Source organism: Microtus pennsylvanicus, chromosome 7 (genome assembly GCF_037038515.1).
Source record: "Microtus pennsylvanicus isolate mMicPen1 chromosome 7, mMicPen1.hap1, whole genome shotgun sequence".
NCBI lineage: Eukaryota > Metazoa > Chordata > Mammalia > Rodentia > Cricetidae > Microtus > Microtus pennsylvanicus.
This window is the reverse complement of record NC_134585.1, coordinates 88,767,242-88,792,608: the sequence shown is the minus strand read 5'-3', so window position 1 is coordinate 88,792,608 and position 25,367 is coordinate 88,767,242. Positions and strand designations below refer to the sequence as shown.

Genomic DNA, 25,367 nt, shown 5'->3' with positions numbered 1-25,367 from the left:
TTACAGACCCAGAAAACTTAGGCAGGAGGATTGTTTAGACTACAAAGCAGCTTGAGCCACAGCGTGATGTAGACGGAGGCTGTTTGTTCATTTCCTGTCTGCCCAGACCCAAAATAATCACACAGAAAGAAACTGTATTAATTAAAACACTGCTTGGCCTATTAGCTTATGCATATTTCTAGCTAGCCCTTACATCTTAAATTTACCCATTTCTATTATTTTGTATTTTACCATGAGGGGCATGGTTTACCAGCAAGGTTCCAGGGTGGGCATCTGTCTCCTCGTGGCTACATGGCGTCCCTCGGACTCTGCCTTCTTTTTGCCTCTATCTCTGCTTGGAATTCCCACCTTGCTCTGTTCTGCCCTGTCATAGGCCCAAACAGCTTCTTTATTAACCAATGGTAATAAAACATATTAACGGCATACAGAGGGGAATCCCACATCACCATGAGATCCTGTCTCAAGAAATAAAACCAAGTTCAAATTAACAAGGTGATTCCAGATGAACCTAAGAACCAAAGTGAATGAATGCCAAGACCCCAATCATTTTACCTCCACATGGGGCCAGCAGGGGAGGACTTTGGGTACCAAGGCTTTGCCAGGGCACACAGGCTTTCTGAAACCTCAGTCCTCACAGATCCACAAACCAAGAATCTCACGTGAGAATGGCAAAGAGTACTCTGCTCCACTCAAGTTTAACAGCCAAACAACATCTGAAGCTGTCAAATAGAAATGAACACGACCTTGAAAATGTCCAGTTGGTAAGCTACAAAAGCATGTGGCCCTGGGATGTTTAAAAACGTGGGACTAATTCTTCTCCTTGAGCTCCTCTCCTGGCAGTCGCAAATGGAGGGCGTGGCGCACGGTCTCCAAGGATTCTGTGGCCTGTGGTGAGGAAGAAAAGATAACAAACAACTTGTGCTCAGAGAAAACAAGAAATACAGCATTTCTGCTTGAGGAATTGTAGAAATTTAACCTCTCTTCAGGACAAGAAAACATTTAAATCACTGAGGTAAAGGCCTTGTTTGAAAGGCCTTGTTTGATGTATTGTGTGTGTTTGCTCTGTTGTTTTGTTGAGACGGTCTCACTGTGTACCTCTAGATGGGTAGACCAGGCTGGCCTCGACTCACAGTGATCTGCCTGCCTCCCCAGTGCTGGGATGCATCAAAGGTGTGTCTACTCTGCCCAGCCTTGTGAATCCTTTCTTAGAAGATGAGTTCATGGCTTCATTTGACCTCATGACGCTCTGGAAAGAAACCACCGGGTAATCCTTTTGTCGGGGTTTTGTTTTTTCAGTTCACATATGTTTTTGTTATTTTGTTTTGTTTTGGTTTTGGATTTTGAGTCAGGTTTCCTCTGTATAACACTCCTGGCTGTCCTGGAACTCACTTTGTAGACCAGGCCAGCCTTAAACTCACAGAGATCCACCTGCTTCTACCTCCCAAGTGCTGGGATTAAGGGTGTGCGCCACCACTTCCCAGCCAGTTCATACACTTTTTAAAAAGACAAAAATTTCCATCCCGGGGCTGAGGGTGTAGCACAGTGGAAAAGCGCTTGCCTTGCATATACTGAGGCCCAAGGTTCAATCCCCACTACTGTCACATATCAAAGTTATTAGGGAAAAAAAGCTTTTAAGGGTCTGGAGAGATGTCTCAGCAGTTGAGAGTATTGACTGCTCTTCCAGAGGTCCTGAGTTCAATTCCTAGCAATCACATGCTTGTAATGAGATCTGGCACCCTCTTCTGGCTGGCAGGCATACATGCAGACAGAAGACTCCCATCCCAACCTTTTGCTAAACAATACATAAGAATCTTAGCTCAGCATTTGCCAACATGTGAAAAATGAGCCAACAGTTGCATGCATTCCCCCGTCTCCAAAACAAAACCATCTCGGAGAAGCACTTGGAATAAAATACCTCAGCGAGGTCCTCCTTTAGCTTGTTGTATTGTTCCACATTAAAACACTGTTGCTGTGATTTCTTGTGGAAGAACTGAAGAAACTGCCTGCTCCGAAGGGATGAGTAGGTGTAGTTCTAAAGGAGAGAGGAGAGCGCGTAGTTCAAGTGAAGATACTAACTCAGCGACAGCAAGGCCAAGTGGGGAGAAGAATGGTCACGGGGCAAACAGCCCACAGAAGTAGGGCATGCGGCCGGAGGTGAGTAGCTGCCCCTCTTACAAGCAGGCAGACTGGGAAGAGAAAATGTACACGTTATGACAGAAGAAAAGCCCGAAGATTGGGCAAAGCAACCTTGGGACAAGCTAGTTACTGGATATCGCTAACTTTTGTAGTGCAAGTTCAATGTCCTTGGTTAGCGAGGGCACAGAGAACATGAATGCAGCGTTCATCCCGATGGAGGAGGAGTTCATGTGTTCACACTAATTCTTTAGGAATTAAAATTTTTATTTTATATCCATCCATCCATCCATCCAACCATCCAACCTTGTTAAAAAAAATTTACTAGCTTCACAAAACTCAGCACATGAAAGGGTTTTATCAATTGCTGCTTGTGCAGGCTAGTTCTATGTCAGTTTGACACAAGCTACATTCATCTGAGGGGAGGAAGCCTCAGTTGAGATACTAGATAGGCTGTAGGCAAGCCTGTAGGGCGTTTTCTCAATCAGTGATTGGGAGGGTCAGGTTCAGTTGTGGGCAGTGCCACCCCTGGGTTGCTGGTCCTGGGTGCTTTAAGAAAGTTGGTGGTCCTAGGTGCTATAAGAAAACAGGCTGAGCAAGCCATGAGGAGCAAGCCAGTAAACAGCACCCTCCATGGCCTCTGCACCAGCTCCTGCCTCCAGGTTCCTGCCCAGTTTGAGTTCCTGCGATGGCTTTCCTCAGTGGACCGGGATTCAGGATAGGTAAGCCAAATCAACCTTTTCCTCCCCAAGATACTTTTGGTCATGGTGTTTCATTGCAGCAGTAGAAACCCTAACCAAGACACTGCTTGGCTTGGAGGAGAGATTCTTCAGACAAATGTTCTGACTTCCCTTACTACTCACCTGTCGGGTTATGATGAAGTATGCAAAAAAGACCATGGAATTTGCAAACGTAAGGAAGAAGGTGACTGGTTCCATGATATCCCAGGAGTACACCCACCACGTAAGCCAGGCCAGTGCCCCTCCCTGAACAGAGAGCAGGGCTAAACCAGCCCACAGGAGTCCGCTGGTTTTGGCTTCTGACCGAGCTTCTATTCCAGCTTTGACCTGGAGGAAAGGAAAACCATGCATTCGGTTTACAGGTTTGCCTGCTTAAAGGGCAAACAGAAACAACAAGAGACATTTGAGCCAGGGCACATTTTCATTAATATGAATGGGTCAGGTGTGTAGAATGAGGAGATGTATGAAGGATGTGTAACGGCTCACTTCTAAGTCAGTTCATTAATCATTTTGTTTAACTGTAAAGGTAAAATCTACTCAAACATAGTTAGCCAGGTATAGTGTCACGCTCTTTTAATCCCAGCATTCAGGAGGCAGAGGCAGGAGGATCTCTGTGAGTTAAAGCTCAGCCGGAAAAAAAAGGGGCCGGGGGAGGGACAAACAAAATCCCCTAAACACAATTATGCTTACAATTAGAAGCCTAAAAGTCCTGTTCCAAAACCACAGCCTGTTTTCCTTGATCCTCACTTCTGGGAATTCATCTGCAGACACAGTTTGTGTACATCTGGTTCTCTAGTGGCTCCTCCTGTTCTGTTTCCTGTCTTGGAGCAGGGTCTCGCTATACAGATGGAGCCCTCTCTTGCCTGGAGCGTGCTATGCAGACCAGGCTGGTTTTGAATTCATAGTACGCTGCCTTCCTCTGCCTCCCAAGAGCCAGATTTAAAGACAGCGACCACCATACCCAGCATATCAATTTCTTGAAAAACAAAATGTATGTAAATAATCCAGAAAAAAGAGAACAAAGAAAAGTGTTTCTCTCCCATTCTTTCAATACCCTTGGAAATAATGACCTCATTTCTAGAAACTGTGTATTCATATACAAAGATTAGTTACCCATTTTTTATAAGCAGAATTATAGCTTAAAGAATGCAAGTTTTCCTCTTAGACTACCCCATGCCTAGCCACCAAAAAATGAATAATTTTTTTCTCCATGATTTGGAGAAAAGAAATAAGCATAGCCGGTACGAGGAAGCCATTACTAACTCTCCACCCCCGGTTCTTAGGCAGACTGGGACCTGTGATGTAGCAAGTGCTCTCCCACATCCCATTTCCCAGGCTGCTCGTCGGGCTCACAGCTGATGCTGATGCTGAGGAAGCAGAGGACATCTGCTCTGGCGTCAGATTATCAGGCTCCGTTACTGGTGGATGCTATCTGCTCTAGAGTCAGATTCTCAGGCTCCGTTACTGGTGGATGCTATCTGCTCTGGCGTCAGATTATCAGGCTCCGTTACTGGTGGATGCTATCTGCTCTAGAGTCAGATTATCAGGCTCCGTTACTGGTGGATGCTATCTGCTCTGGCGTCAGATTATCAGGCTCCGTTACTGGTGGATGCTATCTGCTCTGGCGTCAGATTCTCAGGCTCCGTTACTGGTGGATGCTATCTGCTCTGGCGTCAGATTCTCAGGCTCCGTTACTGGTGGATGCTATCAGCTCTAGAGTCAGATTCTCAGGCTCCGTTACTGGTGGATGCTATCAGCTCTAGAGTCAGATTCTCAGGCTCCGTTACTGGTGGATGCTATCAGCTCTAGAGTCAGATTCTCAGGCTCCGTTACTGGTGGATGCTATCAGCTCTAGAGTCAGATTCTCAGGCTTCGTCACTGATGGATGCTCAGCTCGCAGGCCATTTTCCAGAATGAAGGAGAAAGTGAGCCCACACAAACCGCCCAGATGCCCCTGTGACTGACTCCTGGCACTCGCTAGCGAGAGGCATGTCTTACACACACACACACCTGCTCCAGGGGCTGCAGCTGTTCCTTCAGGTGGTCGATCTTTGCCATCAGGTGACGCTCTCTTCTCTTCTGAAATTCCTCTAAGTGCAGGACTGTAAACAGTCTGTGAACCAGAGATTTCATGTTTTCCATCTCAATCGTGTGCTCGGCACTTGGTTTTTCTGAGAAAAGGTAAAAGAGACATAGGCATTTAATACATGGTTCTCCGCCAGGTGAGTCTCGGCCAGTGGTTCTAAACCTGTGGGTCGTGATCCCTTGGTGCAGGTGGGGGTGGGGGTGCGTGGGTCAAATGACTCTTTCGTGAGCCACCATGTTGGTGCTGAGAACTCAGCTTGGGTCTTCTGCCAGGGCAGCAAGCCATCTCAACTGCTGGACCCTCTCTCCAACCCCAAAGTGATAGTGTCTTGCAGGGAGAATAAAGAAACAGTGACGGGATGAGATAGGGACAGAGAGAAAAGTAGAAATTTACAAAATGTGGAAAGATGCATTCATATGACTGCACGGGGTTTGTTGATCACACTGTTAGGGAATAGCAACAAACTTGTTGTCTCTTTCTGGAAGGAGGCCATGGTCCAACACAGAACAGAATGCCTACTGGGCTTTCAGAGAAAAGGGTAGCACCGAATTCCTGTGTTAACTGCCAACCCAAATTGGTGGAGTATTTCTGCACCTCCTAACAGAACCCATGTACGTCTGAGACAATTACTCATTACATGGTTGTTGGTTTTCTGATGTGTCTTCCATGGAGAGTTCATTTTCGTGGCCTGAACTTTTCAGTTCACATCTGCCAATGATTAAGAATGACTTGAAATGATTTTTTAAACTCTAAATTTGTAATCGAATAAATTCTTCCCTAATTAATCCAGTATGATTCTTTCGTTCGTTTCCATCCAATTGTGTACACTGTGCCCTTCCCTGTTCATTCGGTCTGTGTAACATGGGTTTCCTAGCATGCAGTAACACTGAGAACAGTGTTAGATTGGGGCTCACTGGACCAGGAGCTCAATCCTGACATAGCATCTGCCCCAACAGACTTCCCACAAGCTGGAAGGAGCTGGGGACCTAGCCTTGGCCCTTTGCGGGCCAAACATTCATGTTGGGATTTGGAAGGAGAGACATAGGTTACATCACAAGCTTTGGAACTATTTTCTCAATTGAGGCTCCTTCTTCTCAGATGACCCTATTTTCTGTCAAGTTGACAAAACTCAACTAGTGTACTATGAAGGAAAACTGATTAATGTCATAAAGCCTCTAATGTAATGATCCTCAACTTTGGGGGTCCAGTGACCCTTTCACAGGGGTTGCCTATGGCCATCAGTTAGCATAGATATTTACATTATGATTCATAACAGTAGCAAATTACAGTTATGAAGTAGTAATGATAATCTTATGATTATGGGTCACCACAGCATGAGGAACTGCATTAAAGGGTCATGGACACGGTGAGCAGCATTCAAGAATACAGAGTGAATAGAGAGATGGAAAGGCTAAGAAACAACCACAGGAACTCTAGAAGTATTATCCACCTCACTCCAGAGTGACTCCCATCAGTGACTAGCCACTGAGAAAGCAAGAATCTGTGAGCTTGAAGATCCACCTAAAGAAACCTCCAAAGCTGAAAAAGAGAAAGGAGAGAGGGAAGGCTAAGAGAATACCTAACTGTGACAACCCCAAAGGGCATGACGTCACGCCATACGGGAAGAAAGGGACAGAAGCAATATGTGGAGAGGTGGTAAGAGAAACGTCAGAAGCAAATTGCTAATGTCGACAGTGTTTCAGGTTGGGTATCTCTCACCCACAAGGCTTGGGACCAGATACTTATTTCAGATTTTACATATGTTCCAGATTTTGGAATCTTTGTGTGATGGGATGGGGATGGTACTCAGGTAAAAACAACATTCACATTTCATATATACCCTTTATGCATAGACTGAGGTGATTTTACCATATGTATAACATGTACATATATTATGCTAAATAAACACTCTGTCCCCTGGTATATTCCCCCCCCCCCATTCTCCATGCGTCTGCATTCTGACTACAACCCATCACGAGGACTCCAGTGTGGAATCGAAAAGTTTCAGATTTCTGATTTTCCATTTAGGATGGTTCAGTGTATGGTTTGAAATCAAAAGCAAACTATTTAAAGGGTTAAGACTTCTAGTTTCAGAGCTGGCATGTGAGCCTCTTAAAGCAAACCAAAAAGGCAGCAGACGGAAAGTCAGCTGCTCTCCTGAGAGCTGCAAGGGTCGAGCTCAGTCTGCGGCCATACCACCTTGACGGTTTCCAGTTTGGTCTGATCTTGGAAGCTAAGCAGGGTCAGTCCTGGTTAGTAATTGACTGGGAGACTGAGGTCGCAGGGAAAACCATGGCTTCCAGTGCTGGGGAGAGGGGCTAAGAAGCGCAGCTTACCTGCACTGTGCTAGAAAACTTGTTGGAGGCATCTTATGTGAAACACTTGTGATTTTACAACCCCAGGGGATTCAGGTAGCACGCCTCCATTTTTGAGAGCTCTGCCCAGTTCCCATGGTAAAAATCAGGGAAATCGCCCTCCTGCTTTGGAAGGAGGAAAATGCCCATCCGTAACATCTCATGAAACTGTTCTCAAAGCAAAAGCTAGGTTGCTTTGCTCCCTGTAAAAGCTCCCACTAAAGCAAAACGTTAAGGAGGGCCGTTGCTTACCTTTCTTGTGACACCGAACATCATATGCTAGTTTGTTAATGACGAGTTTAAAATCTTTCATTAGCAAAGTGTCCATCAACGTTGAGGCTGGAATCTCACTGCCTTCTGAAAGAAACAACACAGACGGCTTAGAAGCAGTGGGTGCCAGGTCCCAACATGCAAACACTAAGAATGCTTTTTAGGATATGGTCATGGACATTCGCCTTCTAGGTGGCTCCTCGTTTTCACTAAGGGAATTTTCTCCAGTTGCTTTATTTCCTCCCATTCCTCTTGACCAGATGTAAGAGGCAGGCACTCCTCTCCCACTGTGCCAGATGGACAAGGAGGGAATTCCACAGCAGGGCCAGAGCCAAGGAGGCAGCCCTGTCTAGGTTGACCTTGCGATCATCTAGAGCTGCAGCCTTCGGGATGGCCCTTAGCAGGCCTGCTCTGTCGTTCTGTGTCGTTTCACAGTGTGCTTCAGGCAGACAAACTCATTAGCCCGGAAGGTGGAATCTTAGGACCGGAGCCCCGACAGCGGTCAGAGCCAGGAATGTGCCTGGCATCCTTAAGATTTGTTTGAGACAAACCAGGCCCACACTGACTTAGATGAAATCATTCCGGGGCAGGGGATGGAGACTCCTATGTAAGCTTTTTCTGTCCACTCATTGTGGAGATTTTCCCCCCTTCTCTGAGATAGGACATGTCCTAGATAGCTTTATGTCACTGTGAAAAGCCACTGGACTTTCAGAGGAAAGGATTTATTTGGCATAGGTTATAGTCCATCATTGGGGAAAGCCAAAGCAAGAACTGAAGAGGAGACCACAGAGGAACGCTGCCTGCTGGCTTGTTCTCCATGGCTTCTTCACCTTGCTTTCTTGTGCCATCTAGAATCACCTGTCCAGGGTGGCACCACCTCCAGTGGGCGGGGCCTTCCATACCGATTGGTTTTTTTTGGGGGGGGCATAGAGTTTATTTAGTGGGTTATGGGGGAAAAGGGAAAAGGGGAAGAAGAGAGAGAGGCAGGGGAGGAGAGAAAGAGGAGAGAGAGAGCAGAGGTTACCTCTTCGGGAGAAAGACAGAGGCACCTTCTCCTCTAGAGCCAATGAAGGTTTAAAGTCACTCTTTCTCACTTTCCGCCATGACAACACCATTAGCTCCAGGTCCAGCGGGCATCGCCCAGTTGCTGTCCAGCTTTGCCCCTCGTAGTTGTAGGAACTTGTCCCAAGGCCTGGTCCTCAGATTTTAAGATCGCAATTATAGCTGCTTGAGAAACCCTCCTATTTCAGGGATCTTCCAGCCTCCTGCGTTTTGGTTTAGCATTTGGGAATATTCAGGTATGTGGGGGTTGGGGAGGAGGGAGTCTCCCGAGAGTTTTAACCTCAAGATGCTGTGTACCAGTTCGCATAGATCCTATTTCAAAACCAGAACCCACAATGCTCTCCTGTAGGTCAGGAGTTAAGAAAGCAGTCACCGGGCTGGGAGTGGAGAACTCGTGCCGGGCAGGGAGTCCTTTCTCTTTTTCAGACCAGCCCACACACAGTTATGGGTAACACATTCTGGAAAGTTATGAGCATGTGTTTCCTTCTGGCCAGCTTTCTGCTTAGACGTTCAGCCAAAGCCATTTCAGCTACAGGAACCAGGATACACAGGAAAGTCTGCTCGCACAGTAGAGAAGAGCCTGGCGGCCTGCCTCCTGTCCAGCTCAATGGCTCTACTGTCCCGAGGGGCAGCTAGTCAGGTCTGCACTTGGGTTTGTTGTTAGAATCTGGATGTCTGGGTTCCTGTTGAGCTGGGGTGAGAACAAGTTCCCAGGGATTGGCTAGTGATAGGCAGAGGTATGGTAGCTTCAGAAAACACTTTTCAGGAGCAAATTAAACATGGGCAAATTCCACACATTGGCCCTGTTTTCTTAAAGAACTAGACAGCAAAACAATGAATTTTTATCTGATGTCATTTAAAAATTCACATTTAATGACTTCCACTAAAAGCCTCAGTAAGGTACCTTCAGTTCAAAGAACCCCATTTCCTAATCTTTTTAGAGAAAAACTTCAGACTTTCTGGCTTCCTTGTACTGTTTTTAAAGTTATTTGGAGGGAGAAAAACAAGGGGAACATCTTCCATTTTTATCAACCATTTTTTTCCCCACCTCTCTTCACTCATTTATCAAAGGCTTACTGAATGCTTCTGTGGAGACACTGCTCAATTCAACCTCACCTGAGATCTATGTATGCATCTGTCTACTGCTAGATTCCCAGGGCAGGCAGGAAGTCCCCTGCATTTCCACGGCTCCTGTGTCTGAGTTATTTAGAAGCGCCTTGTAGCCACAAAGCAGGAAGAAAGCTTCAAGTCCTTACAATAACCCACTAGCCTTTTTCAACCTGTTCCCCTCACCTGAGAATCCCCCCTCCTCCAACTCCACTGTTCCAGAGTTCCACTGGTGTAAGCCCCTCTCATCTTTTCTAGGTCCTTCTCATCAGCTCTTTGTCCCCATTGTTTCCTTCAGGTCCCTCTCATCTCCTCTAGCTCTCTCTCTCTCTCTCTCTCTCTCTCTCTCTCTCTCTCTCTCTCTCTCTCTCTCACACACACACACACACACACACACACACACACACTCTTTCTCAGTTTTTTTGAGACAGGGTTTCTCTGTGTAACCCTGGCTGTTCTGGAACTCACTCTGTAGACCAGGCTGGCCTCGAACTCACAGAGATCCACCTGTCTCTGCCTCCCAAGTGCTGGGAGACTCCAGGTCTCTCTTGTTAACTCCAAGCCCCACTCTTTCCTCCAGGTCCCTCTCATCTTCTCTAGGCCTCCATCATCTCTTCCAGATCCCTCTCATCATTTCCAAGCCACATTGTCTCCCCCAGGTCCTCCTCATCATCTTTAAGTCCCCCTCATCATCTCCTCGAGGCTCCCCTCATCTTTTCCAAGTCCCCCTCCTTGTCTCCTCCCAGCCCCCTTCATTACCTCCTCCAGGCCTCCCTCATCATCTCTTCCAGGTCCCCCATTATCCTCCAGATTCTTTGCGTCATGTCCCGATCTTTACTCAGATGTGACCTTGGAGACTCACCCATGTCCCTACCCTACTTTCCTCCATTATTGTTTACTAGTTAGCATATTGCATAATTATTGCCTTATTTTGTTTCTTTTTTCTCCTAAAATTTAAGTTCTATTAAGGGCAGGAGCTCTTATCTGTCTGGTTCTTTGCTCTGTCTCTAGCATCTACAAGACCTGATATGCTCAACAAATATTTGTAAAAAGAATAAATTCTTTAATCTCTGTGTTTCCAGTTTCTGTATGTATCCCTTAGCTGGTTCTTAGCTTGGTTATGGAAAAAAAACTTTATTTTTCTTTCTTTTTTAGCTTTAATTTTGATTTTTAACTATGTTCGTGTGTGTGTGTGTGTGTGTGTGTGTGTGCGCGCGCGCGCTCGGCGCACGCACATGTGCATGCAATGCTGTGGAGGCCAGGTGAGGGTTACAAGGCACTGAGTGCTGCTTATTGTGGGTGTTAGAATCTCACTCTTCAGCGCTGAGTCATTTCCCCGGCCCCTGCTTATTTTCTTTCCAAAACTACAATAGTAATTGCCAATCTTTAAATAAGCTTACATAGAACTTTTAATGCAATAAAACAACAATGATAATTTATTGATGTATATTTACCAATGGCCTTTGAATATTGAACTGAGATAAATAATTCCTTATGTAATTTTAGGAGCAGTTGGTCTAAAACCATTTCATGCCATGATAATATAAAATCCATACCATATACTTAAATACATAAATGATTAACTACCTCTCTTGATATTAAAATGTGTATTTCCCTAAGAACTGATTCTATGAAAACATTCCCTAACCATAATTGCTTTGTAACAAAGATTAATTCACTGCCTGTGAATTTTCTACTGGCTATTTTAATTGTAGAAAATAAATTTTATCTCCAGTTTATCAGATTTTGCTGAGAATTACATGCTAATGCCATTATATTAAAATTTTCTCATAGGAAAAACATCTCTGGCTGTTTATAAAATGAATAACTGAAATTGACACTAAACTCATTCCATGTTCTTTTACTTAATAAAATTGGAGCCTTTTTGTTTTCTTTACTCTGTTTTGTTTTCTGTTGAGACATTGTCTCAGTACATAGCCCAGACTAGCTTTGAACTCTCAATCTTTCTGTCTCAGCTTCTCCAGTGCTTGGATTCTAGGCATGTACTACTGTGCTGGCTTTGAGTTATTATTTTAATCATTCTGACATGTGAAAAGGAAGGGCTGCAAAAAGGGTAGCCATCGGTTATATAAAGAATGATTTAATTTATCGTATGATGGCATTCTTTTTAGGAGAATAAAGAACCAAAACAGGCGTGCAGAAGGGAGAGAGAGCAGGCTGGAGGTAGAGGTCTAAGAGGCACAGATGCACACCTGCTGTGGTGATGGCCGCAGTTTTGATGCCTTTGTCTTCATTTTGTAAGTCCCGAAGGAAGGAGCCAACTGTTGACACCATTGGCTTGACGACAAACTGACAACGCTCTTTTCTGGATGGCAGAGTCAGTGTCACCAAGGGAAGGCCATGTTTATAACTGACTGTTATTTCTGTGAAGACAAAAATGTAGATTTAAAGCTTTAAAACATGAGAATTTATCAGGGCTGGACAGACGACTTTGTGGCTAAAAACACTGGCTGCTGCAGCAGAAGACCCAGGTTTGGTTCCCTGCATCCTCGTGGCAGCTCAAATGGTCTGTAACTCCATTTTCAGGAGATCCAATGACTCTTTTGACCTCTGTGGACTATTGCATGCACATTGTACCACTGAGCGATGATTCAAAAAAGATGACTTCCACCCAGCATTGGGTTGTTGACTGACAGCCTATGGTGCCTGGGAGAGGCATTACCCTCCCATCCCCATTATAAGGTAAGGTAATGGAATGCTCATGCTTACATGAGTAGTTCATAGATCTCGGAATCCCTACAAAATTCATGTCACTACATGGTTTCTGCATTGTGCATCGGTTTGCCATTATATCTATTTCAGGCCTGCTGGTCTCTAACAGTGTGCTGTAGTTTCTCTTGCTCAGCGTCATGATGATCTGCCCAAGGTCTTCACAGGTAATGAGTTCCGATCCTTAAGACAGGAACTCACACATCTTTGACTCATCTCCAGTTCCTGAGGTCACATGGTGAAGTTTGCCAAAAGGCATTACCAGTGACAGCATGCTACCAGAAGGGCAAGAAACCAAACACAACCAGTGGGTGGGGTGGGGTGGGGTGGGGTGGGGTAGGCAGAGTCTGTTCAGCTCAAGACTGCATCTCCCGCTTTATTCGGAAGAATGGAAATAAAGTTAGCCCACAAATCAAAGAAGCGACAAGAAAACTTACCATCAGGTGGTAACACTGTTCCGTAATAGAGGGCTTGGTAATATTTTGGATTTCCATACAGTTTCATATATAAAACCTGTAAAAAAGAGTGTGTCTTCAGAAAACGGTAAGGCTAAAATTCAGAAGAGTACAGGACTCACATATGGTGGAGTGTGAACTTTGTATGTGTGCCCCACACAGGCCTGCTGTGGTGGTTTGAATGAGAATGGACCCCATAGGTTCATAGATAAATGCTTTGTCTGCAATTCATGAAACTGTTTAAAAATGATTAGAGGTGTGGCCTTGTTGGAGGAGGTGTGACCTTATTGGAGGAGGCGTGTCACTAGGGGTGACACTGAGGTTTCAAAAGCTCACACTTGGCCCAGTCCCTCTCTGCCTCCACCCTGCAGATTGGATGTAAGTTCTCATCTACTGCTCTAGCGCCATGCCTGCCTGCCTGCCACCGTGCTTCCCACCATGACAACCACGGACTAACCCTCTAAAACTGTAAGCAATGCTTTCTTGTGTAAGTTGCCTTGATCATGGTGTCTCTTTGCACTGAGAGAACAGTGACTAAGACATATCAGAGGCAATGAGTTGCAGCAAACATCATCTGTCACATTAATTTAAGACTGTTCATTTGAATTTTATTTATAAAAGTATAATCTATTATCAAGATCCAGAAGAAAAACAGCTAATTACTTAAAAAAAATTTTTTTGAGACTGGCTGTTCTAGAACTTTCTGTGTTGATCAGGCTGGCTTCGAACTCACAGAGATCCATCTGCCTCTGTCTCTCAAGTGTGGTATTAAAGGCATACACCACTACACCTGGCTTTGACTCCTTAAAATGGATATGCCACAATTAATAAACATACATAGGAGATCTCCAAGTTTGTATAACAAATGTTATAATGCTATTGCTTTTACTGTGGCAGAGTCTGTACAGAGTTAATGAAATTGGGATATACAGCAAGCAACCAATCTCAATTTTGTCATTCCTGACTGTGCCCCTGTGTGTGTGTGTGTGTGTGTGTGTGTGTGTGTGCATGTATGAACCCTGACTTTCCTTTTGAAATTTCTTCTTTAGATTTACTTATTTTTATTTTATTTGCTTGGGTGGTTTTGCTTGCTTGTATATTTATGTACCACATGCATGCCCGATGCCCACAGAAGCCAGACAAGCGCATCAGATCCCCTGGAACGGGAGTTAGAGACAGTTGGAAGCCACCATGTGGATGCTGGGAGTCGAACCCAGGACCTCTGGAAGAACAGGCAGTGCTCTTAGTGAGCTTGCCTGCTCCCAGCCCCTTGAACAGTGAGTCTGAGGCTATCAGAGTAAGACCCTATCTCAAAACAATAACAAAAGGTGCAAATGTTGTCTATGTACTTACATGTAATTTACACTTGCTATACTGCTCTGTGTTTATGTATGGGGGCAATAGATGTGTGTGCACCTGTACATTCTGGGAGGGGCTGTGTGCAGTAAAACGTCCAATGAAAACAGAACAGAGCTTTCCTTTGAGGGGAGCTGTGCATAGGGAGTGGACCCCAGCAGGAACTAGCATATTTACAAAACAATGGTAAGCCAGAGGAGCAGCTTTTATATAAGCTTCTTAGTTTAAAAGCAGCAGTGAAATATTAGTCTAAAAGTAAAAACAGCGTGCTTCCAATAGACGCCCTTTTAGGATGCTTTAATTACCGTGCCCCACACAGCCTGCGGTGACACTATCTCAGCACAAGTGCTGTAATTTGCCCTCACCACACCCACAAGAATGCCGCTCTTTTCAGGATGGCTCATTTTATTTCACATGTATCATTAGATCGTGTGATTTACTCTAAAAAAGATTTAAGATACAAGCTGAAAACTGGCTTAGGGGAAAAAAAATCTTGGCTGCTAATAACATTTGGCTGCTCAATTTTCAAATTGCCTTTGAAAAATAAATGATGATTTTTTGAGACACTAGAAAAGGAAATATAGCAGCTCAGTGAGATAGTACCTGCCCAACGTGCATAGGAGTCTGGGTTCAAGTACTTGGTACCCCAAAAATAAATATTTAAAGTAAATGGCTCAAGGTTTGAAAGCAATACCAAAATATAGACACATAACATATCTCAAAAGCATTATTGTACACAATCAAATTAATAGAACTGTCATCTACTATCTCAAACAAGATCTTTTATCTAGATATATACAGTTCTGAGTCTTCATACTTGTATCTAGCATCCAAATAGTCTAGCTATTTATAGCTACTCCATTTATTCAAATCAGTCCACAAGGCTAGCCACAACTTTTAAATACGGCAGATGTGCCTCAAGACCTCTTTGCATGGTAAATGAGGTAACTCCATATTGGGAAACAAAGAGGAATTATATAAAGGTAATGTTTTCGGGTTCCTTTAGCAATCACATAATTCTAAACTGGTATGCACCTCTGTGGTAAACCTGGCTGTGACAGATCATGACAGATTTGGATGCACAGAGGAATAATAAATGAGCTGCGATGAATAGTAACTGTACACCACATGCTATCTGAGCAATATTATTTACTACGCAATTACTAAGTGCTGAATGACCACCCAGTCTTCAAAACTTCGGCCATCAAACTAACCATTCTTGCCTGCTTTTTTTGTTGTTACTATGGAAGACATCTTTTTGGATCCTTAAGGTCCAATATATTCCTCTGAAACTTGCTTAGGATCCTAGCCCCTCCTGCCACCCAGGGACTTCACTGCCTTCAATGTTTTTCAACTACAGTTTCCTATGGATGGACAAATCATGGTCACTTCTCTTGCCTTCATCCATGCCCACGCCCTCTTCCTTCCTTGCCTTGAAAAGACTGGCTACATTTTTACCACTCTCTTCTTGCTGGCTACATTTTTACCACTCTCTCCTTGCTGGCTACATTTTTACCACTCTCTCCTCGCTGGCTACATTTTTACCACTCTCTCCTTGCTGGCTACATTTTTACCATTCTCTCCTTGCTGGCTACATTTTTACCACTCTCTCCTTGCTGGCTACATTTTTACCATTCTCTCCTTGCTGGCTACATTTTTACCACTCTCTCCTTGCCTTTCACACATTCCTTACAGACTACAGCTGGCTTCCGCCCATCAATTCCCAGAAATCACTCACAGAAGGCTCTGCTTTCTTTCTTAGTAGATCAACTGAAAACTTAATTATCACTGACTTTGCAGAAGCTTTAGCCACTTTCCCCCCTCACCCTTCCCCTTTTAAACGTTCCTGTCTCCCATAATTCCACATTGCCTTGGATCTCTGGTTACATCTTTGCAGCCTTGCTTTCAGATTCCCTGTCTTAATTAAGGTTTCTAGGGCTGTGAAGGAACACTGTGATCATGGCAGTTCTTACGAAGGAAAACATTTAACTGGGGATGGAGAGAGAGAGAGAGAGAGAGAGAGAGCGCTCACCAGAAAACCACAGCCTGAATGAGAGTAAGTGTGACTACAAACCTCAGGCTACATCAATGTAATTACTTTATTAACCACTTCTCGCCAAAGGACCCCACAATGCTCATCTTCCATATGGATCACTGGCATGTTTTTTCACATACTAATTCCTATGACTCTTCCCTTTCCTTACTTATCTCTTAAAGTTTAACAAATATCGTCCAAAAATGGTTTTATGAGAGAAGAAGATAACTTGTTTTAATCTCAATATAAAATGCCACAACAATACTTTAATGTGTTTCGTAGGATCTTGATCTTCTGTGATAGCCACACAGGCTTACTGAAAATAACACTCTCCTTGGAGACAAAAATAATTAACATTCAATAGCTAATACTTCTGCCAATTCCTACTTAAATGTCAACGCAGCTTTAACTTAACAGCTGTAGACAGCAACATCCACCCTTTCCTACCTGATTATTTCTGTAACTTTAGCTTAGAAATGGAAATGAATTTGGCAAACCTGAGAAAACTTTTAGAAGAGTAAGTCCAGACAGCTGAACTTATGATAAGTCACCTGTTTGGTAAATAATGTGATTTATTTATTATAGTCATGATTTCCTAAAGAAACATCTGGTACTAAGATCACAGTTTATGTTAAGGAAAATGAATCAGAGTGACCATTTAACAGTGGAAGCTCAGTGTGGTACATTCATCCCTTGGCATTCCAGGGCAGGGAGGGAGCACGGGTTCCAAGGCCCCTTGAGGATATCAAAATGTGAGTGTGCTGATTGGATGCTGGGTAAATTGTACTGTTCAGAGAATGGCAAGGGAAATGTTCTGTCACGGGGCTAGAGTGATGGCCAAGTGCTTAAGAGCACTTGGTGCTTTCTGAAAGGACCCAGGGTTTTGCTTTGTTTTGTTCTGTTTGGAAATGTTTTTTTTTTAATCGTGCAATATGTTCTGATCATAGTTTCCTCTGACCCAACTCCTCCCAGATCCTCGCTCCCTCCTCATCCTCCCCTGTCCTCATCCTCCCTACTTCCTCATCCTTCCTCCCTCCTCATCCTCCCCTGTCCTCATCCTCCCTACTTCCTCATCCTTCCTCCCTCCTCATCCTCCCCTGTCCTCATCCTCCCTACTTCCTCATCCTTCCTCCCTCCTCATCCTCCCTTCCTCCTCACCCTCCCTCCCTCCTCATCCTTCCTCTCTCCTCATCCTCCCCCCTCCCTCCTCATCCTTCCTCCCTCCCTCCTCATCCTTCCTCCCTCCCTCCTCATCCTTCCTCCCTCCTCATCCTCCCCTGTCCTCATCCTCCCTACTTCCTCATCCTTCCTCCCTCCTCATCCTCCCTTCCTCCTCACCCTCCCTCCCTCCTCATCCTTCCTCTCTCCTCATCCTCCCCTTCCCTCCTCATCCTTCCTCCCTCCCTCCTCATCCTTCCTCCCTCCTCATCCTCCCCTGTCCTCATCCTCCCTACTTCCTCATCCTCCTCCCTCCTCACCCTCCCTCCCTCCTCATCCTCCCTTCCTCCTCACCCTCCCTCCCTCCTCATCCTTCCTCCCTCCTCATCCTCCCTCCCTCCCTCCTCATCCTCCCCCCCTCCCTCCTCATCTACCCAAATCCACACTCTTTCTTCCTCTCATTAGAAAACAAGTGGGGAAACAACAACAAAAGAAACAAAACTAAAGTAAATAGGACAAAACAAACAGGAAAAAAGAGCCAAAGAAAAAGCACAAGAAACAGAGGCACACACACACACACACACACACACACACACATTTGCACACATACAAACCCCATTAGAAGCACAAAATAATAAACCATAATATATAAGCCAAAGACATGTAAGATAAAGGAAAATGCCCATACAAAGCATTAAGAGACAAAGAATCTCTGAAAACACCACTGCATTCCTTTGGTGTTGGTCATCTACATCTGGCTTGGGGCTTGCCCTAGCATGTGGTTTGTATGATTACCCAAGTGAGACTGTTGAAGAAAACTAAATTGTCCTTTGGGAGCAGCTGTCGACTGGAGACAGCTTCTGAGTTAGGGAAGGGAGCTTGTGTCCATGTTTGCTCTTAGAGCTGGGAGCCCAGCTGGCTTAGACCTGTGCAGGCCTGTGCATGCTGCCACAGAGAGGACCCAGATTTGACTCCCAGCAGCCACATGGCAACTTACGACCATCTGTAACTTCAGTTCCAGCGAATCCAATGTTCAGACAGAAGGAAGACACAGGGAGAAGAGTGGAGAATTCAAATTTGGGCCCACTTTTGGTCTAAATTATTCTAAATAGAAGTCTCTCTTTTTTTATGACTTAAGGCAACATCAAAGCAGAAAATGAGAAAGTATTTATCAATAAATTTTTTACATATTTTATCACAAATTCCAGAAACACCAGGGTACATATTCTTTTAGAAATGTGTTTGCTCAAATGAGAAATGTGTGAGCTACCATAGCTTAAGTAAAAAGAGGAGTAAATATGGAGCCAGCTTGTCTTCCCACACTGACACTGTGGTCTATATTTTCCTCTTTTTACAGTAAGTACACAAGCCTTTTGTGATGGATAAACACGCATACATTCATTGACGTCATAAAATTCAAAGAGTCTAAGTATTAACTGATGTCCATGTTTCCCAGGGATCAGCTACAGAAGCAGCTAACCCACGGGTGTCATTTCACTGGGATGTGACCATTATTGGGCAGTGACTCTGGAAGGGACGATATAATTCTGGGACTTGTCCTCGAGCAAGAACGAGCACAAAATGGCAATGCTGCGTTTAGCACGCTCGTCCCTGTATTTTCCTGTAATGTAAAAGCCTGAGGGGTAAAATCTGCTTTATTCCCTCTGTGTACAGCTACTGCTGAGTGCTTTGTTCCTTCGATAATTCTACACTGACAATTTAAATCCATGACTTCTAAGCATTTCAAAATGCTCTATGGCCTTCATTTCATCCGCCTTGTAATACTCCCCCCCCCCCCCAGTATATTACATGAGCTTCATTGGGTACCTTTTCTCACATTAGTGGGCTCAAGATGAAAAGTGAGTCATATAAACTCACTGAACCATCCAGACTCCAGGCAACTGTATAATTTAGAATAGGTTGTTATGGAATCACGTTCACTCTTTGTTTTTACTGTGTTGTTGTTTTGGGATAAAGTCTTGTGTAACCGCAGCTGGGCTCAACGATGCTGACTAGCAGAGGCTTGTCTTGAACTCCTGATCTTCCTGTCTCCACCTCCAAGGGTGGGGGTTAGAGGAGTGGAATACCATGTCTAGAACTCCTATGATCTCATAACCTTTCCCTTTCATCTTGTTTTTTTTTCTTTCTAAGCAATTCGATCTATTAATAGTCATGGGAAAAAAATCACCTGGCCTGGCAGCTTTGCTCTGGCTGACAGCTAGAAGAAGAGGTTAAAGTTGGTCTTATTAAGCAAGTCATCCAGTCTCTTCCAGCTATGGCCTTGTGACTCAGAAAGTGGGAATCAGCTTGCCTCAACTGGCTAGAACTGTCAAGGACTTGGAGGGAAAACCTTGGTTAATTATAAGGCATTGGTGAGCATGGTAGCTCACCCCTGTGATCACAATACTTGGGAGGTAAATATAAAATGATTAGGAGTTTCAGGACAGCTTAGGCTGTGCAAACTTAGTCTGGGCTATATAAAACCCTGTTTCAAACAAACAAGAACAACAAAAAGCCCACCACCAACAATAACTATATGTGGTCATAAAAATACCACTACCATGAATATAATAAATATTCTTCACTCATGATCACCTCCCTATCTCTTCATAGTGATGACAAAGAAGAGAACATTATTGTTATGAAATCACTAATATACAGAATCTATTATGACCCAAACCGAATTCTAATTTACGTGTATATGAAGCTATTGCACCTATTTCTCCCGAGGGTCTCAACAAAAATTCTTCTCCGGATCAACTTTTCCCATTACATCTGGTCAATTACCTAATTTAAAAGGCTCTTTAGGGCACATATACAGTAAGTTCTAAGTGCAATCTGCCTTGATGTTTAACTTTAATAAAGACTCAGACACATAACCTACCATAATCAATACTATTCAGTGAAGAATGTGATGAACAGTTTCCTGTCCAGTCTGCAGTGAAGACAGGATAGGTCTCAATCCACAACCTTTGCTCGGTTGGTGAGCCACAGGAGTGTTGTGTAAAGATCTGCTCTGGGTGCCAGGCCTTAAATCCACAGGTAGTAGGGTATTTGTTTTGGCACCTGGAGGGTCGGATGCAAGAAGCAGAGGAAGACAGCATCTGATGATGAATTGAGAATCTACCCAGCCATGCCTCCAGCCATGTCTGGAAGGATGAGTCCCCAGAGACATGGAACTGAGAGAAGTACTCAAAGACAAAGCTTACAGAAGTCCAGAGTGACACTGAAGAGTCATGTGACCTGGTACAGGTCATCTCCTACAGAAGGACAAGCAGTACCTGCTTTATAAAATTGATATGGCATTAAAGACAAGCAGGTATGTAAAGTCCTCAGCACTCGGTGTCATTTCATTGATTATTATAATTATTACTACAAGTTTCTCAAGTCAGATAATGGTGGTGTATGCATTTAATTCCAGCACTCAGGAGGCAGAGGCAGGTGGATCTCTGAGTTTGGGGTCAGCCTGGTCTACAAAGTGAGTTCCAGTACAGTCAGGGCTATATAGAGAAACCCTGTCTCAAAAAGTGTGTGTGTATATATTTATATATGCATGTATATAATTTTCAGGTAAAGCCAGTATGAACCATGTGGTGGTTTGAACGAGAATAGCACCCGTAGGCTCTCGTATTTGTATGCTCAGCCCCCAGTTGATTAACTGTTTGGGAAGGATGAAAAGGTGTGACCTTGTTGCAGGAGATGTGTTTCTAGGAGGTGGGACTTGAGGTTTCTGAAGCCCATGCCAGGCCCGATGTCTCCTTCTCTGCCTGCTGTCTGTGGTTCAGGATGTAAATCACTCATCTGTTGCTCCAGTGCCACACCTGTCGTGATAACCACGGACTGAGCCTCCAAAACTGTAAGCAAGCCCCCAGGTAAATGCGTTCTCTTATAAGGATTGTCTTGGTCATGATGTCTTTGCACGAAAATAGAACAGTATCTAAAACAAATCTAAAACACACTTATGTGTTTAATGACATCATTAAAGATATTTTGAGGCATTGGGATCAAAACCAGAGCCCTGAGCATAATGCTCTAGCACTGAGCCACATCCCATCACCTGGAAGGCAGAGAAAGGAGAATGGCTGCAAATTCAAGGCCAACTCTGGTTTGCCTAGCAAGTTACAGGTCATTGAGGGTTACACAATGGGACTCAAAACAAAACAGGTGGAAGAGCCAACATACAGGTGCATGCCTTTAGTACCAGCACTTGGAAGACAGCCAGGCAGATCTCTGTTAAATTCAAAGCCAGGCTTGGTCTGTATAGTGAGTTCCAGGACAGCTAGGGTTATCTAGTATGACCCTACCTCAAGTAACAACAACAAATAAAGAGAGAGAGAGAGAGAGAGAGAGAGAGAGAGAGAGAGAGAGAGAGAGAGAGAGAGATAGAGAATGAGGGAAGAAAAGAGGGAGGGGAAACAGGCAGCTACAATTATTATATGTCTTAGTTTGGGTTTCTCCCAACGTAGAGCTCACAACAAGGTCTGAGAGTGATGGGAGGCAAGGGACAGGAAAGGGAAAAAGCTAACAGATGAGCCCTGCTGGGGTCATCTCCAGACAAAGGGGAACTGACCCTGTTAGTGCCCATGAGAAGTACTTGGAGTGTCACCTAGAACTGTCCATATCGAAGCCATATTTTCAGCCAGATGAGAAGTGTCCCGTTCCTGCAGATAGAGCTAAGTGGAGAAGAGAAGAAGAAGAAACTTTTACTGGGTCTTCTAGACTACAATTTGGCCAACAGGCTCAGCAAACTCTGAAGTCCTTGTGCTGAAGAAAACACTAGACTGGATGCAGAAAGAGCATGTGGTGTAGCAGAAAGAGCATGGGATGTAACAGAAAGACCATGGGATGTAGCAGAATGACTATGGGATGTAATAGAAAGACCATGGGATATAACAGAAAGACCATGGGGTGTAACAGAAAGACCATGAGATGTAGCAGAAAGACAATGGGGTGTACCAGAAAGACCATGGGGGGTAGCAGAAAGACCATGGGGGTAACAGAAAGACAATGGGGTGTACCAGAAAGACCATGGGATATAGAAGAAAGACCATGGAGGGTAGCAGAAAGACTATGGGATATAACAGAAAGACCATGGGGTGTAACAGAAAGACCATGGGGGGTAGCAGAAAGACCATGGAGGGTAGCAGAAAGACCATGGGGAGTAGCAGAAAGACTATGGGATGTAACAGAAAGACCATGGGGTAGCCAGTTTAAAATCAAACACAACCAGTGGGAGGGTAAGCCTAATTTTTAAAGACATTATCAGTCCATTTACAGTTAAAAGTGGAGGAAGCAAAGTAGATGCAGTTAAGGACCAAAGACATCAGCAACACGTAAAATCCCAAGAATAAGTATGTTAAAACCACATTCCCAAGGATTTCCCAAGCGATGAAGTGGAGTTACTTTTGTCCATCAGTTCTGAGAGCACCTTTTTAAAAAGGATTATTTATTTATTTATTTATTTATTTATTTATTTATTATGTATAGTGTTCTGTCTGCATGTATGCCTGCACCCAAGAAGAGGGCACCAGATCTCACAATAGATGGTTGTGAGCCACCCTGTGTTTGCTGGGAATTGGACTCAGGACCTCTAGAAGAGCAGTCAGTGCTCTTAACCTCTGAGCCATCTCTCCAGCCCAAGAGCATCTTTATCTGAAGTAGTTATAAAAGTAGATTAAAGAAGGGAGTGCAAGAAAGATGGCTGAGCATAAGGAGGCAAGAAAGAACTAACTCCCTAAAGTGGTCCACTGACCTGAGCATGCATGTCATAATGTCTACATGCTTACTTGTGCAATATGCTCTCTCTCTCTCTCTCTCTCTCTCTCTCTCTCTCTCTCTCTCTCTCTGTCTCTGTCTCTCTCTCTCTCTCTCTCTCTGTCACAACACACACACACACACACAAATAATGCTTTTTAAAATTTATTTACTTTTAACTTATGTACATTGGTGTTTTGCCACAGTGTCAGGTCCCCTGGAACTGTAATTACAGACAGTTGTGAGCCGCTATGTGGGTGCTAGGAATTGAACTCGGGTCTGGAAGAGCAGTCAATGCTCTTAACCACTGAGTCATCTCTCCAGCCCCCTAAAATAATGCTTTCTTTTAAGTACAGAAAATTAAATCTTTGTGCATTAAATCATAGTGTGGACCTAATAAATATCGAATTAGATTTTACCTCTACAGAAAGATCAACTGCAACATTATTTATAATAGCAAAAAACTGGAAACACTCCAACTGCCCAATTATAGTGGGAGGATTAAATAAATTATGAATTTATAAAGTACGGCTGTCATGTGGCTCTGTCACTTAGCTGCCTCAAACACTCATCACATAAGAATTGGCCAGTGTGGAATATTAGTGTTGTTTTCAAGGGGCTTGAGGAATAGCTCAATGGCAGAGCCTACGATACTCAAGTTCCTGAGTTTGGTGCTTAGCAACAAAACAATTTTTTTTCAAGAAGATATTGATGCAAGGAAATATTTGTGATAATTTAGAAGGATTTGGAGCCCAACTACACACAGTACTACTATGATTATATAAAGGTATAAGTAATCATCAAATTTCTATTTCAAAACACTTTCTTAATTATACCCTTTCACTTCTGAACTGCTTTTCCATGAAATCTGAATTTAATGCATCAAGCAGTCATGGTCTCCCCACTACCTGGTGCAGGGCACACATGGGAAGCATGGTGAGGTTTCCTTGCTTGTTGTCTTGGTTGCTAAATTCCACAGACACAAGGCTAGTATGATTGATATTCTGTAATGTATAACAGTACCAAGAATAAAAACGGCAAGAGTAAACAGAAAGATTCCATGTCAGCCATGGCTCCATTTAGAAACAACTGTATTAAGGGTTGAGAAAGTTGGGACTATTAACTTGAACATCAAAATGTCACTGTTGTTTTGAAGATGGTTAAATCAAAACACTACTGCCAGGTGTTCTGGTACACCCTGTAATCCACCTGAATGTAATCTCTCCCGATGCTGAAGAGGGAGGATTTTGAGTTCCGGGCCAGCTTTCCTTGTCTGTGTAGCAAGTTCAAGGCTAACAGAGCTCCACAGAAAGACCCTTGCTCCAACAACAAATAACCCAAATAGTATTAAATGAAGATAGATAATAATAATATAGTTAGGTCAAAGGACATCAGTAGACGTTCAATACGTATCAGAGAAAATTCAGCATGACACTGGATTCTTAGATTGGCCAGTTGAATGTTTATATATTCATTTATAAATAAAAATAAAATTAAGCTGAGTGTGGAGGCACATGCCTTAGATCCTAGCACACAGAAGGCAGAGGCAGGGTAATCTATGAAAGATCAAAGCCAGCCTCAGCTCTCTGAGACCTTGTCTCAGAAAATGAACACAAATATTGCAACAACAGCAATGATAAAACCCAGGCACAAGTCCTGAAATGTTTTAGGCATGGACTATGTCAATGTAAGTGTGAGATAAGTCAATGTGAGGTATCAACTGCAACTTTGTTTCACCTTTTTGTTTTCTTAGAAGAAAACAAACAATACAAGATGATATTTTATACTTTTAACTTTGGCATGTTTTTGTTTATTGATTTGTGAACGTACATGGCGGGGACAGGGTGTACATGTGCACATACATGTATGTGTATGGCATGTTTTGTTCTTCTTATCTGGTTCTTTTGAGACACAGGTTATCATGCAACCCAAAATGGCCCAGAATTCCCACTGTATTCAAAGATGACCTTGCATTTCTGATGCACCTACCAACTGCTAGGGTACTGGCATTGGCTGCCACCCCCAGTTTTGGCACATATTTTGTTAAGAGCATGTTACATATGAACATACTGACACAGAGAACATAAAGATTGGAAAGAAAATATCAAATCCATGCAGTTATTTTCC

At 43.8% G+C, this 25,367-nt stretch overlaps 1 protein-coding gene across 2 annotated transcripts in view; it reads right to left on the bottom strand.

Moving 5' to 3' along the window:
* Positions 1-133: 133 nt before the first annotated feature.
* The window catches only part of Mcub (mitochondrial calcium uniporter dominant negative subunit beta), a 39,873-nt gene continuing 14,639 nt past the window's right edge, over positions 134-25,367 (bottom strand). Inside the window, exons 2-8 of one of the 2 annotated variants that reach the window (XM_075981338.1) lie at positions 12,920-12,995; positions 11,966-12,136; positions 7,566-7,670; positions 4,884-5,044; positions 2,997-3,200; positions 1,916-2,032; positions 134-885 (exon numbers count right to left, since the gene is read on the bottom strand). In XM_075981338.1, coding sequence (XP_075837453.1) covers positions 808-885; positions 1,916-2,032; positions 2,997-3,200; positions 4,884-5,044; positions 7,566-7,670; positions 11,966-12,136; positions 12,920-12,995 — 912 coding nt within the window. In that variant the 3' untranslated portion in view covers positions 134-807. The remainder of the gene's footprint in view (positions 886-1,915; positions 2,033-2,996; positions 3,201-4,883; positions 5,045-7,565; positions 7,671-11,965; positions 12,137-12,919; positions 12,996-25,367) is intronic. The other variant, XM_075981339.1, reaches the window with a different exon arrangement.